The 18,336-nt window shown below is 41.6% G+C and overlaps 1 protein-coding gene across 1 annotated transcript; it reads left to right on the forward strand.

Annotated features, from left to right (window-relative positions):
• Window positions 1-1,783: 1,783 nt before the first annotated feature.
• On the forward strand, window positions 1,784-6,015 carry LOC143570648 (peptidyl serine alpha-galactosyltransferase-like). Its single transcript, XM_077056249.1, has 8 exons — window positions 1,784-2,076; window positions 2,806-2,976; window positions 3,070-3,313; window positions 3,405-3,605; window positions 3,733-4,208; window positions 4,531-4,695; window positions 4,865-5,108; window positions 5,312-6,015. Exons 1-8 carry the CDS (start codon window positions 1,784-1,786, stop codon window positions 5,975-5,977), a joined length of 2,460 nt encoding a protein of 819 aa, XP_076912364.1. The 3' UTR covers window positions 5,978-6,015.
• The last annotated feature ends 12,321 nt before the right edge of the window (window positions 6,016-18,336 follow it).

An 18,336-nucleotide genomic window follows, 5' to 3' on the forward strand; every position in this document is an offset into this window, starting at 1 on the left:
ACGTTAAATAAATTTAATTAACGTAACAAACTACTATATACGTATTAAATTAAAATAAAAGCTACATTAAAAAAATAAAACAAATCGCTACAAAACTTTAAAAGCTCTCTAGTTGCTTTCAAAATTCTCTAAAGCCATCAAATTGATTTATTTGTAAATGGAGTCTTCTCATGCATTTGACCTGAATTTACGGGTACGGGTCTCGTCAAACCCAGATAGCTCTTAAACAGGTTATAACATCTCATTGAATTAAAAATAAATGTACCAAATATTTGATATGAAAATCCTATAAAATAGGGATATACTAAAAATTAATATCCGATTTTTTTAAAAATTATTTGCAATCAAGAAACAATTTTATAGTAAAACATACGCGAGTCATGGGTCACCAACCCCAGATAGCTTTTAAACGCATTATAGCATATTATTTATTTGTAAAACCCTTTCATCATCAAACCCTAATTATATTATTAACTTTCTTATAATAAAGAAAATTAAAATCCAAAAAATAAATATTAAAAAACAAAAATATAAAACAACCCCCGTAATACGTAAGATAAAATCTAGTAAATGTATATCCTATATGCATGTATTGATTTGGTTGGCATATGAGCATGTAGAAATGGTTATTCCTAATATAATATGTAATTATAATGTATGGGTGTATATTATATTATATTATATATTGCATATTAAAGACGAAGTTTTGAATTCCATGCCATCTTAGTTTTCCAAATTCATTTTAATACAAATTAAATTCGTTTTCTGTTAGACTAAACTCAATGCTAGCTAAAAATTCTTACAATATTTTTGTCACATCCCTATATTTACCATCTATTTTAACTTTCCTCTCTTCGTTAACATCTTTACACTCGCAAACACTTTCTCTCTTCATCCTTAGCCAAGTGCTAAACACTTTCTCTCTCTTGTCTCTCTCTTCCAAATCATCATTCATGCACACCAAATGCATGATAAACGCATTGTATTGGTGATGGTCTTAAAACTAATTTGACGCCTATACCATTTGGTTGGACACTCTATTAACAAGCAAAAGGACTCTGGTTTGATCTTTTGGTCTCCTGGTTGGACACCATGTTTACAACCTAGGGGTTCTCGATTTGAATCCTTGGGTTTGCAACTTTGCCTTCTATTCAAACAAAATCTAGGTGGGTTATTGGACCAATATCCGACCCGACATGTTTTGTGTCACACCTATTTATATATGTTAACCATCACGTTTTAGTATGGTAAGTTGGTAACCTTCAAGTTCTACTAAGTTACACAAACAACTCTATAACTTTTTAACATCTACATCACTCACGCTGTTACATCTGGGTTTTCTTTCACTCTACATACACAAAAGAACCGAACCGATACCGTAACAAACCAAAGTACCAAAATGATACGGACCTAGTTACCTTCACATACTTGCTGCAACGCACGAATTTTAACAACCGGTTTTAATCAATAGCGTCCCAATTGTAAACAGTAACACATCATGTGCTTCATTAATTTCTTCCTCTACAATCTACAAATCAATGCCATCAATCATCATCTTTCCCTTTGACTTTTGATTGAGCCAACTCTCCACGTCTTTCTCACAAATCTTCATAATTAATCAATAATAATCACTCCATGTTATCTATCTCACATCAATGATACAAGAGCAGTTGAAACCCAAATCAAATCATACACGCCAATTTTCAATTCAAACTCATCCTTTGACCTTGTAAAAGTCATGCGATCCAGATCTCCAATCACCGTATGATCAATTTCAATATCAATGATGGCAGGGGTTTTGGCCGTACTGGTGGTGGTGGTATTGTGTTTGATCAATGTCGGGTCGGGTCGGGAAGCTCCGTACAGGATCCACACATTGTTTTCAGTTGAATGCAATAATTACTTTGACTGGCAGACGGTAGGGCTGGTTCATAGCTTCCGGAAAGCGGGTCAACCTGGCCCGATTACCCGGCTGCTGAGCTGTACTGATGAGGAGAAGAAGAAGTATAGAGGAATGAATTTGGCTCCCACTTTTGAAGTGCCTTCTATGAGCAGACACCCTAGAACTGGTGACTGGTACTTTTTTTTTATTTTTTATTTATTTATTTATTTATTTTGCAATTTTGTTTAAATATACTCAGTGTTGTAGAGCTCGCTAGGTACTAAGTGGCCGGTGGCGAACGACTAGCGGTTAGTCAGGATTAACAGGGATTAATCGGATTGGAATTTTTATATGTAATTTTTGAAATGTACACATAAATTTTCAATTTGACCAATTTTATACATAAAGTTTCAATTTTGATCGATGCTGACAAAATAGCAATTAATTGGCGGTTCGTTGGATTTGGAGGGGTACCAAGTAGCGATTAATCGGCGCCTAGGCACGATTTTTACAATCATGAATATAGTTGCATGTGGTATTGTGATCATCAGTGTTGAAAAATTAGATGAAGATAGCTTTGTTAATTTTATTGTTTATTTCAGTTTAGGTGTTTTTTTTAAAGTGATTATATGCCATTGAATAATCATAATCAGTAACTGAATATTTGCAACTTGTAAACACAATAATCAGATAAATCAGTTTCCATACGCAATGGCAAACTGCCTCTAAGAAAAGCATGAAAGAGTTATTGAAGTGCTAGTTATTAGCATTGTTTTTGCATGCATTTAACATTATTACCATTTTGTTCATTCATGCGCTTTTATCATATAAAAGCGCATGAATGAACAAAATGGTAATAATGTTATAGGATTGAGCGTATTATAGTAAAGTTTTAAAATAAAATGTCTGTTTATTCAATGCAGGTACCCTGCAATCAACAAACCAGCAGGAGTTGTCCACTGGCTCAAACATAGTAAAGATGCTCAAAATGTTGATTGGGTTGTTATACTAGATGCAGATATGATTATTAGAGGCCCAATTTTACCATGGAAGATTGGTGCAGAGAAAGGCAGACCGGTTGCTGCATATTACGGGTTTAAAATTAATCATTTTCATGATCTTGATTTTTATCTTTTAGTTGTTCTTAACAGAAGTTTTTATGTTTACAATAATTTTTTGTCAATTAGGTACTTGGTGGGATGCGATAACATTCTTGCCAAATTGCACACTAAAAGACCTGAACTATGTGATAAAGTCGGTGGGCTTTTAGCCATGCATATAGATGATCTTCGGGCCTTAGCACCAATGTGGCTTTCTAAAACAGAGGAAGTAAGAGAAGACACAGCCCATTGGGCCACAAATATAACCGGTGATATTTATGGCAAGGGGTGGATCAGTGAGATGTATGGGTACTCATTTGGTGCAGCAGAGGCAAGTTAATATAACTCATTATAAATATCAGCATTTTCTCTATTTATTTATAAATTCTTAGCTAATGCTATGTTAAATTGTTTATTATCAGGTTGGACTTCGACACAAAATTAATGATAACCTAATGATCTACCCAGGATATATTTCACGCGAGGGCGTTGAACCAATTCTTATGCATTATGGATTGCCATTTTCTGTTGGAAACTGGTCTTTTAGTAAATTAGAACACCATGAAGATGGTATTGTTTATGATTGTGGGCGGCTTTTTCCTGAACCGCCTTTTCCTCGTGAGGTAATAAATTGTGAACTTAATTAGTAACAAAATAGCTTAAAAATTTCCCACTTGACCCGTTAGCTAACTTGCCTGTTTTGCAACCTCTAATGCAAATCTATGTACTTACCGTTAATAATTTGTGCAGTTGAGAGCAATGGAACCTGATCAATACAAACTGAAGGGACTTTTGTTAAATTTAGAGTGTATAAATACTCTAAATCAAGGTCTCTTGTTACAACATGCAGCTTTTGGATGCCCCAAGCCAAAATGGTCAAAATATTTGAGCTTCTTGAAAAGCAAAAACTTTAATGAGATGACTGGACCGAAAGGTTTGACACCTCAGAGTCTGCAAATAATGGAAACACAGCATGAAGAACCCGTTGTTGATGAAACTGCAAAACCAGATACAAAGATCCACACGCTTTTCTCCACAGAATGTACTCCCTATTTTGATTGGCAAACAGTTGGTTTGATGCACAGTTTTAAGCTAAGTGGACAACCGGGAAATATTACTAGGCTTTTAAGTTGTACGGAAGAAGATTTAAAACGATATAAAGGTCATGACTTGGCTCCCACGCATTATGTTCCGTCTATGAGCAGGCATCCATTAACAGGCGATTGGTAAATATTAGTGCTTTAAACCTGTTCACATTGTTAGTTTAGGACGTGTGGCAAAAAAGGATCCATTATTTACAAGTTCAGTTGCATTCATGCTAAAAAAGACTTGTCTTTTAAAACTAAAGTCGACTTTTTAATTGAGTTTTAATCATGTGTGAATTAAGCGAAAGCCATAGAAGTTTTTCGACATTTGTTATGCATAATACCCAACATGTTGAAAAAAATAACTTGTTTAACCCGTTACCCCACCCGTCTAACACAACAATTTGCCACCTCTTTTTGAGTAGACTGTAATCTGTTGTTTATGTATGCATGGCATTTTTAGGTATCCGGCTATAAATAAACCTGCTGCAGTGCTTCATTGGCTTAATCACGTCCAAACTGACGCAGAATATATTGTAATTCTTGATGCTGATATGATAATGAGGGGACCGATTACACCATGGGAGTTCAAAGCAGCACGTGGCAGACCGGTTTCAACCCCCTATGAGTAAGACGTCTTATATTTATCTCATTATATGCATTCTCCCATACCTTTTACTTTGTGCACAATACTTCAAATTTGACAATAGGATAGGATGATCAAGATGGAACAAATATTGGATGACCTGTCCATTAAATTTGTGATATTTTTAATTTTTTTTTTAAATATCTGTCAGCTACCTTATTGGATGTGATAATGAGCTGGCAAAACTCCATACAAGCCATCCTGAAGCATGCGACAAAGTTGGTGGTGTGATAGTAATGCACATTGATGATCTTAGAAAGTTTGCTCTCTTATGGCTGCATAAAACAGAGGAAGTGAGAGCTGACATTGCTCATTATGGAAAAAATATAACTGGAGATATCTATGAATCTGGTTGGATTAGTGAAATGTATGGTTATTCTTTTGGTGCGGCAGAGGTAATTTTCTTCACTGATCATCAATTATAACAACAATTCATCTACTTGTTCTTATCTTGTTGATGATTAATGAATGATTCCATGTGAATCCAATTCTCATGCACTTATACATATCAGCATTTATAGCCTTAAACTGATCCGTTAACATAAACGGGTCCAAATTTCCAGCTCGAGTTTCTAACTTTCCTGAACTCTTTGTGCAGCTGAAGTTGCACCATGTTATAAGCCACGAGATATTAATATACCCCGGGTATCCTCCTCAGCCTGGTGTTAACTATCGGGTTTTCCATTACGGATTAGAGTTCAAGGTCGGTAACTGGAGCTTTGACAAAGCAAACTGGAGAACCATTGACGTGGTCAACAACTGCTGGGCCAAGTTTCCCGACCCGCCTGATCCGTCGGAAGCTGACCAAACAAGTGTAGATACTCTTCAACGCGACTTACTAAGCATAGAATGTGGAAAAACCCTGAATGAAGCCCTTATGTTGCATCATGAAAGGAGGAAATGTGGTGACCCGAATTACCTGGGCCCACCAGACCCGGAAACGGTCAATGAAGATGAAGAGAGCGTGTCCAGGAAGTTTGACCAAGTTGATGTAATTAATGATGTGACAAGTAACACATCTTCATCTGTTGTGGATTTTACTGCAGAATCGAACCAAACATTTCTTGACTTTAGATTTTGGATGGTATTTTTATGGGGGTCTTCGGTTTTGGGTGTTGGGTTGGTGATGATGGCGATACTTAGAGGGCGTAAAGGTCAAAAGAAAAGAGGTAAAGGTTTGAAAAACAGGAGAAGATCATCTCATGCAGGGTTCTGGGACACGAATGAGCAAGATAGGACCGCTCACAGTGCTGACATTGCCTGAAATGAAAACTTATAGGAGAATGATTGATCTTTAGTTTTAGCATATACTGTTGAAGGAATTCTGAAATATTTAAAAAAATGTGTAATTTTGTTGTAATGTTAAGTTACATCCGGTCTTGAGTTCGGAGAATGTAGATTTTGGTTGAAGTTATGATTATGAGAGGCAAAGCGCATAATCTATGAGGGATGACTGTTTTTTTTTTCTTTTTTTTGGTTATTATTTACATTTGATGTTATATAATGTTTTCTATCAGATTATTAAGTTATAAAACTCATGTATTCAAGTTCTAGTGTAATATGGTGAAACTGATTCTATGTATTTAGGCCTTAGGGGACAGATAAATTAGTTTTGTATTCAAGTTCTAGTGTGGTATCTATTTTTGAAAAAACACAGTTCCAGTCTCAAATTCAAAGACAATACAGGTTCAGTTATACTACATCCGATCTCATTTTCATGGCTCAAATATAAAGTGTTCAAAACTGAGTATATAATATATTTATGTAATATCAAAGAAAGAACGTGTCTTTATATAATCCAATCTCAAAACAAACCATACAAAGAAACCAAATACAGATACCAACAACATCAAATCTGAAACAAAATAGTCATATTATTATTATTATTATTATTATTCATAAACCTTCTTAAACTCAAATGCATAAACTATGTTTATCTCTCCTCCTTAAAGGAACATTAGCTTTCTTCTTTCTTTTCTTCTCAGCCTTCTCCAGCTGCTCCACTCTCCTACTTAACGCGCTAATCATCCACGTCTGCATCTTGTTCCTCTCAGATATCTCCGCCATCAATCTCATTATCATCCACCACATTGTCCAGAATCTCTCGATTTTCCTTCCCATAAATCTGCTTCTGCACATCATCATATTCCCCCTCAATTTCACTCGAATTCACAACCGGACCAGCTTCCACGGCTTCCACTTCACCAGTAACACCCGCCAGCCTCTACTCGATCGACGGCTTCCAATTCACCTCACGATTAACAATCTCATCAACAGAATTAGAAGCTGACGTATGTGTACACACATTGTCAATATCTAGGGTTTGATGATCACACTGACCAATTGAGTCCACCTTCTCCTGTAACGCAATCGCCTTCCTGGTTACCGCTTTCCTCAACTCCCTAACGCCGGAATCAACACCGCGAATCGAATCCAATTAGACATTAACGTTTCATTCACTCTCAACCTTTCCTTGGCATCTCCACGAATCAAATTAACAACTTCTGTATCCTCAATCCGTCGTTCGATTTCGGTAACCTCATTTCTGATTGAATCGATCTTCTTCACGCTCTTCCTCACCGCAAATCCTCTGAACAGTTTCTGGATCTTAAGTGCCGCTGAATCCTTCAACATCGAGATTGTGGTTGGTGGTTGATCGGATCAAACGAAGTGGACCGGCACGGAAATGACTTTTGGTGACGGTTTTTGTTGAACCGGAACGGATCGGAAAGAGTGTGATGGTTGTTGGGTCGAATAGTTCCTGAAAAACGGGCCGTTCATCATCGTTTACCCTCAGATTAAAGTTTTTATGAAATGAATTCGATATTTATTGTATTTGTTTTGAATGAATTGAATAGATTTGGGGTTTTGATGTTTATTATATATACACGAGAAGTTTGTTATGCAAGGATGGAGGGAAAGAGTATGTTCTACAACATTCTAGATGCTTTTTGATATTTTGGCGCGGACCAGTCATCTGGACGGATGTAGTAGAATCTTCACTAAATTATTTGAACGCCTCACTACGTCATATATTACATGAGACAACAGTCATACTTTAATTTATTAACTATCTCAGGATATTTTACCTTTTTACGTCTTACGTTTAGCAAACGAGCCGAGCTGCATGCGAGTTATTTAGGCTCTCTATAGAGACAGGGTAGTAAAACGACTCGCAAGCCCGATAAAGATATCTGCGGGAGAGATCTGCGGATCACACAAAAAGCCCCGCATGAGGAAGGGAACAATACAGAGTTCTCATTTGGTGAGGAAAACAGTTGTAACAATATAATTCTAGAAGATTGCTTAAAATTTCATGACAAGGACGTTTCCCCGTATGAAGAATACAAGGGAGGACAACCAATGAGAAAAGGACAGCTAGACACATGGTAACAACCACGCACATGACCAGGCTGTCACATCCTATCAAGACGCGACACGTGTCCATTCAGGTAGAAAAAAATATTCTAGATAGTGACAACTCCACCAATCATCTTTCCCCATCCCCCGGCTATAAATACCCTCATCACCATCATGAGGTATTCATTCACTCTACACATAATGCATCAATTACTCTGTACCTTCTCTCCTTACAGAACAGTGCTTATTCTCACGCCGAATGGTGGTTACGGAAAAACCCCCATCTCTTGTCCTTCTCGTAACGAGACTCACGGTGGTCTGTTTTGCAGGAATTAGTTGAAGATCTGATTACATTTGACTTTTGATTCGGTTAGTAGTTCAAAACGAGTTTAGATTAGTGTTTCTTCATTTCGGATTGACAAAAAGCTCAAAACGAGTCGATTTTTTTCGAGCTCGAGCAGACTTCTATGTATTTATTTTACACTGAGCAGCTGAGCTCGAGCCGAGTATTGGCTAGTTTAAGGCATTACACAAGCTGAGCTAACACCTGCTTAAGGTTTTACTCAAAAGAACATAAAAATAGTTTAATAAAAAGGTATATAAATTAATTAATAAATAATAAACGAGCCAAGGCCGAGTTTGAATAAACAAATCACGAGCGGAGCTCGGGATTTAGAAAAAGAGCCTGAATCAAGCCAAGATCGAGCTCTCCTAAGTTAAAACAAGCCAAATTTGAGCCTAGTCTTAGCTCAAGCTCAGCTCAACTCATTTAATTACACCCCTACTTTAGTTATCATTTACATGTTTTTACATCTGAAGGAAAAAAAGTTACCATTATTATCATATTTATTAGTAACACTGGCATGTCCATCTTTTTCTATGACAAAAATTATAGTCGTTCAAAAAATCCTCACAGGTTCAATTACATAAGCATGTCACATTACAAGCTTGGGGAAGCATCTTTCCACAATTATGGATACAATGTGTAAAACCAATGCCACCTTTAATAATCAAAGGAATAAAAGATAAAATAAATGTTTCCTTGTTTTCATCGTTTTTCTAGCAATGCCAGCGCTACCATTGAAGTTAGAGCAGAGCAATCAAACCTATAATCATACGGATACGACTCACTTGACATGAGTAGCTTTGATGTTTCAAAGTTAGAGAATAGAGTCACCGAGATTCAATGACGTCATATTTTATGTAATTTTGTGTCAACCTTATTTAAGCGATCACTAAACTCTTAAATCTAAATATCCACAACATTACAAAAGCAATTAAACTTACAATAACATTAATTGACTATTTTGTTCTTTAACACTCAGTTTTGTGTTAGCATATCATGTCATATTAACCATTTGAATAGTGACATTAAGTTACTAACCAGTTGAATAATTGAATTTCATGTTTTTTGTTTTCTATAAAAGCCGTGTCCACGAATGAAGTTACTTCCAGTTTGTTTTGATTTTTTCCTTTTAAATGCTTTTATAACCCAAATTATCGAATGCAAATAAAAGTTAAAAAGAAAAAAAGCAAACAAATACTTAATTTTGGCAAGATGCCTTCTTATATATTGGAACACTTCAATAGTGACCCACTTGAACTCACACCACATTCCTATTTACTAGAGATAGGAAGGGTCGCTCTTGCTTGACCCTAGTTGAACACATCTCGTTTCCTTTCCTAAGTTTTTTTCTCTTTATAGGGCTTTGCAACTCGCCAACCAACTCATGTTACAAACCCACCCACAAGGTTGTGACCTCAACCCTCGCCTACCCGCGCCTACCCGCATGCTAACGGGTAGAATGCCCCTTCCACCCTCAAAGCATTGTGCCTCTTTTATTGATAGAACCTGTATCTCGAGATTGGGTAAGAAAAAATTCTTGTTTTAACCCACTCCTGGATTCAATTTTAGACCTCCAATTTAATTTTATACTCTTGTTTTAAATATTATTTTCGTTTAACAAAATTGTTGCTATACTTAATAAAGTTGTTACTTCATTACTTCATATTTCTCTCTCCTCTGTCCAAATTATAGCACAATCCTCATTTTTAATTAACGTCAATATTACTTGGCGATCTACTCCATATTTCTCTCTTCTCTATCCGAATTAAAGAACAACACTCATTCTTAATTACTTGGCGATGCATTTGAATGAGGTGGTAGGAAATAACGCCCTATCCCCTCTGATAAGCCCCTCTGATAAGCGAAGCTTATATAGGCATTCTTAATTACTTGGCAATGCATTTGAATGAGGTGGTAGGAAATAACGCCCTATCCCCTCTCTGATAGGCGAAGCTTATATAGGCACCCGATGGTTAAAGTGAGCGAGATGGCAAGAAGTGACACCCCCTATTTTTATCATTCTTTCCACCATCCAAATCAAATTATAGCAGAATCCCCATGCTTAGTTTGTGAAGATGTATTAAATCAATTATTTACTTACTTGCTTAAGTGTGGTTAGCATACTTCAAAAACTCAACAAATTATTCATGTATCATGTAACATAAAAAAGGAATGCCTTCATTTCCAAGAAAAATGAAACCAAAATACAAGAATCTAAACTTAAAATAACAAGATCAGATACAAAGCAATCACATTATTCATCAACCTTGTTCTCAAACTCAAATGCAAAAACTATCTTTATCCCTCATCCTCCTCCTTGAAGGAACATGCACTCTCTTCTTCCTTGGTTTCTCAGCCTTCTCCAACTGCTCCACTCTTCTGCGTAAATCGTTAATCATCCGCGTCTGCAACTCGTTCCTCTCGGATATCTGTTTCATCAGTCTCATCATCTGCTCATTATCATCCATCAAATTCTCCAGTATTTCTCTGTTTTCCTTGCCATAATTCAGCTTCTGCACATCATCATCTTTCCCCTCAAATTCACTCGCAGTCACAGTCGGACCGGTTTCCATTGCTTCCACTTCACCAGCAGCCTCAACACGATCAACAGCTTCCAAATCCACCTCATGATTAACAATCTCATCAACAGAATTAGAAGCTGACGTATGTGTACACACATTGTCAATATCTAGGGTTTGATGATCACACTGAGCAATTAAGTCCGCCTTCTCCTGTAACGCAATCGCCTTCCTCGTTACCGCTTTCCTCAAATCCCTAACGCCGGAATCAACACCGCGAATCGAATCCAGTTTAAAAAGCAAAGTCATTAGGGTTTCATTCACTCTCAACCGTTCCTTGGCATCTCCACGAATCAAATTAACAACTTCTGTATCCTCAATCCGTCGTTCGATTTCATTAACCTCGTGTCTGATTGAATCGATCCTCTTCACGCTCTTCCTCACCGCAAATCCTCTGAACAGTTTCTGGATCTTAAGTGCCGCTGAATCCTTCAACATCGAGATTGTGGTTGGTGGTTGATCGGATGAAACGAAGTGGACCGGCACGGAAATGACTTTCGGTGACGGCTTTTGTTGCGTTTGTTGAATCGGAACGGATCGTGACGGTTGTTGCTTCGAGTAGTTTCTGAAAATGGGCCGTTCATCATCTTTTATCTTCACTCACAATGAAATGATTATAAAGTTTTTTAGGAATTTGAATGTAAATTTTTTGGTGTTTTGAATTGATTTGGGGGTTTGATGTTTATTTATACACATGTGAAGAAACACTAAGTGACCCCGGGCAGATTACGGATAATCTGGGGGTTAAGTAGATGTTTCCCACGAGGGGTTAGGTCCGGCAAAGATGGTTTTTCTGATGACCTGCAAAACAGACACCGTGAGCTCGTCACTGAGAAGGGGGGTACCTCCTTGTGACCACCCTGCGGCGTGAGAATCAGACTAGATTGCTCTTGAATATAAGTGTATATTAAGAGATTGCTAGAGAAGATAAGATAATGAGATGATAAGATGATCCTACCATTCCAAGGTGTTGGAGTATTTATAGCCGAAGGTAGGTTTCCAAGAAGGTACACCCGGCTGAATAGTATTCCTGTTCTGCCAACTGTGGGCTACGCACATGCCATGCTGGTGGTTGGTGGGTAGGCAGCGGCTGATAGTGACCAGGCCGGCTGTGTACTATTCCTTTTCCACCAACTGCAGGCTATGCACGTGCTACGACAGGTTGGTGAGTAGGCAGCGGCTGATAGTGACATTAAGTAATAGAGCATGCTGCTCGTTGTACTGTTGTCAGTGAGCTGTCGCAGCTTTGGTCAGATCTTTTGTCCATACCTCGTCAGGTACAGTACAAAAGATCCTCCAGTAGCGTAAGGACTGGCTCATTTGGGCGGGAGTTTTCCCGGCTTTGGGCGGGAATATTCCCGGCTTGCTCACTCCTTCTTCAGGTGACATTATTGAATTATTTAAGAGTTAAGTGTCTTGTGCGTGTAGCCTTGCTGCGCGGGTAGCCTTCCCTGATAGCTAGTTTCCGTTGCTGCGGGAACAGGCGGAGTACGTCGACCATTGGGAGGCTTTTCCTGCGGGAACAGCTTGCGTACTGCGCGTAAGGACGTCACGTCTCTGAGCATGGTGGGTCCTGCGGATCCAGTTGGTTTCTGCGCAGACGTCTCTCTTCAAAGTGAGTCTTGCGAGTTTAGCATTTGCGCAGACGTCCCTGTTGAAGGTGAGTCTTGCGGGTTCAACTGCGCAGACGTCCCTCTTTGAGGTGAGTCTTGCGGGTCCAACTGGGCTCTGCTGGGACCTACCTCTTCAAGTCCCCCCAGTCCAATGTTCTTCTTATGAATTGTTAATAAGTGAGGTGAACTTTTGGACTTAAGCAAAGGGTTTTGAAAAGGGTTTAGTTTTAAGGTTTTCCATGGGGATTCTTCCCGCGGAAGTCCTAGTGTCACGTGCAGAAATTCCCGACTTTTCTGCTTGATCTTTGGGTATGATGCGGGTAGGTCTGTAACCTCCTCGCAAGTCAGGAGCGATGAGTTCCACTTGTGTAGATTCTCCATGAGGTTTTGGTAGTTTTGAACATAGTGATCAATTATGTTAAACAACCAATTCCATCTTGGAGCTTCAAACAATCTAGTTCTCGACGTTCCCGCTATGCGGGGATGTTATTCCCGTTTCCGCAAGCATGGCCCAGAAGATCCTTCTTGGTTTCAATTCCCTGCTGAGTGCTAGGTATGTGAAGGGTTTCGCCTTGACACTGTACCCGCACTCGTCTTATAGTTACTTTACTTCCAAGGTATTCCTGGCTTCAATTCCCTGCGGGTGCTAAGTATGTGAAGGGTTTTGCCTTGACACTATACCCGCACCTGTCTTATAGTTACTTGGTTGCCAAGGTAAGGGGTATAGTCCCGCTTACTTTTGAATCTTTTTGAATCTTTTTGAAATTCGAAGAGTTGGTGAAAGGATAAGAACAGTCCAAACTGTTGAAACGTCGTCCGACGGTTTCTTCTGACAGTGTCAGGATGTACAGGAAGTTATGGCGACGTGACTGTATATGGTCATTCCAGACGCTTTTTCAGGCGCGTGGGCGCGAGTTTTCGGGCGCGTGGCCGCGAAGTTTACGGCACGCGTCCTGTCAACAGTTGTTGCCAGCTTGCATATTCCACGTGTCATAGTTTCATTGCACCTGCGCTTTCCTCTCTCTTCCGCATTAAATTCATCGCATTCATTGCGATGAGTATATAAAGGGAGGTGAGGATGCATCTCAACTCACAGTTTCACCTCTCTCTTCTTCTTCTAAACGATTTCCGGCGAATACTCTAACTTTTCCGTAGAGCATTCTCCTGAAATCGTTCTTTACATTCAAAACATGTCTTCTGTTCATGATCTTGAGGCTACCGCCGAGGAGTCTGACGTGTACGCCGAGAATCCGTCGTCTACTTCTGATAAGGACGATAAGAGTACTGCTGGTGAGTGCCAGTGTGCTCTTACCGTCGACCTGTACCAGTACATTGTTAGGAAGTTCATGCTCGAGCCTTTCGAGCCTGAGTTTCCTAAGCCTTATCAGACGGTGTACGATGCCCCCAAGGGCAAGATAGGGGTGTATGCCGCATTCTTCGTTTATGGGAATCTCAGGTTCCCATTGACGAAGTTTGTGTACCGTGTTTTGGAGAGACACGGTGTACATCTTACGGAGGTACACCCAATGGCGATCGCCAAGATTCGCCATTTTGAATGGGTGTGCCTCATTCTGGGCGTGGAGCCCCATGTCGACCGCCTGATGACCTTCTATTCCTGGAGGTGCATCCAGGGGTGGTATACCTTGGTCACTCGGATCAAGGGTTTGAAGATCTGCGCTACCGAGCGCAGTCTTCGGTCTTGGAAGCGGGAGTTCTTCTATATCTCCGCTCGCGTCGTCCCCTTAGCGATGACGTTCAAGAACGGGAGAGCTCTCCAACTACCAGGAGGCGGAATGGTTCTCCAAGATTTCCCAGGTCCAGTCTCCGGTTTACCGCTTTGCGGAGTCCGGGATGGTGATGCTCGGGATGAGCCGGGTGTGGAAGGATGCTGGGGCGGAGGCGCCACAGATTCCCATCGTCCTCGAATACGGTTTGAACTCTGTCCCTTACGGTATGCTCCGTCTTCTTTGCTGATTTAGGGTTTTTCTTCTAACTGTTTCTCTTTTTATTTCAGATGGGAATGACTTACAATCGCTCCTGCATCCGCGGGAGGCTAGTGGTCCCGCTCGGCTGGGTACTCGTGCTCTTGATGAGAACGAGTTGCCCATCCTTGAGCAAACGGCGGATCGGTTTGTGGAGGTTTACCCGCCAGGCCACGAGATACTGAGCGCCACGCGGCCAGGTAAAAGATTATTTAACCCTCGCTCTCTCAATGCTCAAACCTCTGACGGAATTCCTCTAAAATTTGTCATCTTCTGATGAGGAATCCGCAGATGGTCCTTTCTTCGCGAGGAAGAAGGCTGCTGGCGGGAAGGGGAAGGCGAAGGTTGTCTCCATTGCCGATCCGGTGAATCGGTCTGACTTAGAGACCGAAAGCGAGGAAGCGGTGGGGAACCCTGGTGGTGGTGAGACAACTGTCTCGGAGGTTGAGACAGCTGCCACTTCCGCGCGACCAAGTTCCACGACGGTGACTGGCGTGAAGAGGCCAGTTCCATCGGGTTCGTCCCCGCCCGTCAGATCCTTCAAGATTAAGAAAACTCGTAAGTATAATTTATCTTACCCGCAATTCTTTCCGCCATTGTTTTTAATATCTTGTCTTCATGCAGGCGTGGATGTCACTGCATTCCAAGGTGATGCGGGGAGGAGCAGTTCTGGACCCATGACGGTAGGTTTGGTCAACCTACCCGAGGCGACGACCCAGGCGGCTGCGCCTGTTTGCAGTATTGGTTCAGTTGCTCATCCTGTTGAGGCAACTGTTCCAACGGTAACGTCATCCCCGCCGGCTGTCAGTGCGATCTTCACGGAATCCTTCACTGAGCCGGCGGTGATATTTTCTGCGGGTTCTTCCGCAGCGGCGGCCACGGTTGTGAGTTCACCTCCAGTGAGTTCACCTCCGATGGTCTCTACCGCAGCGGCTTCGACCGTGCCTCCGGCGCCGGCGACTACCTCGCCCCCGGCCGGTTCAGCAGGTATGTTTGGGACTTCTAGCCAATCTCTGCCTCCTTCCCATCTGCCTGACCTCTTGGATAGATATCCGTTAGGTTCGGGTGATGGGTTCGGCGGCTACCGGCCTGTTGTCGACCCTACAGGTGCGTAGGGTTATTTTGGCCTATTCTCTTTTTTTTATCATCTTTTCCTAACTGTTTTTTGTTTTTACAGTGTCGGATTCCAATGAAGTGTATGTTCCACGTTGGAACATCCGCAGAGGAACAACCCTTCGGACGGCTGTGGACTGCGTCGAGTGGGCGCGCCACGCCGCCCCAAGTGGTGCACTGGGAGAAGCTATGTCAGGCTACCAGGAGGGTAGGCTGACAAACGAGCTTCGAATTCTCCTTGCCCGGATGCAGCCGCGCGTCGAGCTGCTTTGTCGTGAAAACGACAAGTTAAAGGCGGCTCGTATCCAAGAAGTAGCTCAGGCGCGGGCTATCCGGGAGGAGAACAGGAGACTCTCCGCCGTTGCTGCGGAGAAGGAGAAGGCCTTCAAGGCCCTTGAGGTTGAAGTTCAGGCCCGTCTCGAGGCCCGTTCCAAGGCTACCCAAGCTGTTAACGAACAGCTTCGGTTGGCTAAGGAAACTGCGCGGAACGCAACCGAGAGGGCCACCAAGGCTGAAGCTGTTGCGGAGCCTCTGCGCGCCGAGAATGAGGAGCTCAAAGCCAAACTAGAGAGGCTCCAGCAGGCTCATGACGCCTTGGCCATGGAAGACGCCAAGAAACTTCAAAAGATCTTGGACCAGAGGGGTATGCTTGACCATACTGAGCGTAAGCTAAAGGGCGTTGAAGAGGCTGCTGCTAAGGAAGTGTTGCTTGCCAACCTTAACAAAAGTGAAGCCGAACGCGCCCGTAACCAAGCTCAAGCTGCCCTCCAGGAGGCTCTGGTTACCAAGGAATGGCTTCTACGAGAAGCGTTGTCGCAGGTAAGCTTAGCTTCATAACGTCTTTACGCTTTTCTTTGTGCTTAGAAAAGGTTTTGATACTTGTATTTTTTCTTGTTGTAGGTTGTGCATCGAGTCTTCACGGACACATCATATGACGATGCCATGAGCGCAGCCCTCAACGCTTCTCATGAGGATGGGGAAAAGGTTGGCTTCCTGCTTGGTCTAGAGTTCGTTGAGAAGGGCATCCCGCCTTCCAACTTCCCTTTATATGATGTGGATACTGAAGCTGTATATGACCAAGCAGTGAACCAGTATGCCGCCTTCCCGCACCCGGTGGTGGAGAAGATGAACGAAGTTGCTGCTTCTGATGATGGGCTAACCATTCTCAAGACCTTCCTTGAACCGCCACAGCCAACTGATGGTGCGGGTACAAGTGGGTTTGGAGGGAGTGGTCCTGAAGCTTGAACCTTTAGATCCCTTCCCACTGTTAGGATATGTTTATGTTTTTGTATAGATTTACACTCTTGTAGGCGGGTAGATACCCGGCCATTCTTGTAATACTTGAATTTTTATGGAACGTATAAATCTTTGTGCGGGTAGGACCGCCACTTTCACTGGATGATTTGCTTTATAGACGTTATATGACTTGCTCATGCATATTATAGCTTAATTTGGCACTTGTTTTGTCGCATAAACCATATATGATTCGCTCGTGCATACTTAGCAATTTTCCAAGTGTTTTGAATAGGTTAACCGTTCGACGCGCGGTTGTTAATAGGTTAACGTTCAGTTTCCTCTATCATGATTGTGCGGGTAGGACCGTCACTTTCATTTAGTGGGATGACCGATCTTCACCTATAACTGACCTACGTGAAGGTTTGCCGTTTTGTGTTTATGCGGGTTTTGCCGCCGTCCACACGCAACGACTTTTCACACTTATTTATGCGGTGAATACCGGCATATCAGTGTTTTGAATAAGTTAACCGTTCGACGCGTGGTTGTCAATAGGTTAGTTCGGTTTCCTCTATCATGATTTGTGCGGGTAGGACCGGCACTTTCATTTAGTGGGATGACCCAACTTTACCTATAACTGACCTGCGTGAAGGTTGGCCGTTTTTTGTGTTTATGCGGGTTTTGCCGCCTTCCACACGCAACGACTTACTTCCCCACTTATGTATGCGGTGAAGACCGGCATATCAGTGTTTTGAATAAATTAACCGTTCGACGCGCGGTTGTCAATAGGTTAGTTCGGTTTCCTCTATCATGATTTGTGCGGGTAGGACCGACACTTTCATTTAGTGGGATGACCCAACTTTACCTATAACTGACCTGCGTGAAGGTTGGCCGTTTTTTGTGTTTATGCGGGTTTTGCCACCTTCCACACGCAACGACTTACTTCCCCACTTATGTATGCGGTGAAGACCGACATATCAGTGTGGAAAGTTCATAAGTATAAATGTAAGATTATCAGCGTCAATGTGATAAGGAGAATCATTTCCATTAGAAGTGGCTCTGGGCCTTTTCTTTTACAAGTTTGGAATTGATCTACATGCAGACTGTGTAATTGAGCTCCCTTCCATGTTCTTGAGATGGGAGTGTCATCGAGCCTTTCGAGCCGATATGCACTTGGTTCGGAATCTCGTTGTTTACGCAGTATGTAGTCTCCAACATTGAAGCTGCAGTTCCATTCGTGTTTTTCCCAACTGGGGTTCAACACGCATTAGCCTGCTCAGCGTTCATTACGCCACGAAGTGCGTGAGCGTCCCATCTCTGACAAATGCTTCGACGATGTCCTTCAAGTCTAAGCATTCCTCGGTGGTGTGGCCTCTTGTCCTGTGGAAGTCACAGAA

Source organism: Bidens hawaiensis, unplaced genomic scaffold (genome assembly GCF_021521415.1).
Source record: "Bidens hawaiensis isolate Kalapana, Puna unplaced genomic scaffold, B.hawaiensis_p1.1 tig00025014_1, whole genome shotgun sequence".
Taxonomy (NCBI): Eukaryota; Viridiplantae; Streptophyta; class Magnoliopsida; order Asterales; family Asteraceae; genus Bidens; species Bidens hawaiensis.

What these genes read in the sequence shown, in the direction of transcription:
- LOC143570648 (XM_077056249.1), top strand. Translation starts at nt 1,784, where the DNA reads ATGATGGCAGGGGTTTTGGCCGTACTGGTGGTGGTGGTATTGTGTTTG. An exon ending in CACCCTAGAACTGGTGACTG is followed by an intron (nt 2,077 to 2,805) that starts GTACTTTTTTTT and finishes TATTCAATGCAG; the next exon opens with GTACCCTGCAATCAACAAAC. An exon ending in CCGGTTGCTGCATATTACGG is followed by an intron (nt 2,977 to 3,069) that starts GTTTAAAATTAA and finishes TTTGTCAATTAG; the next exon opens with GTACTTGGTGGGATGCGATA.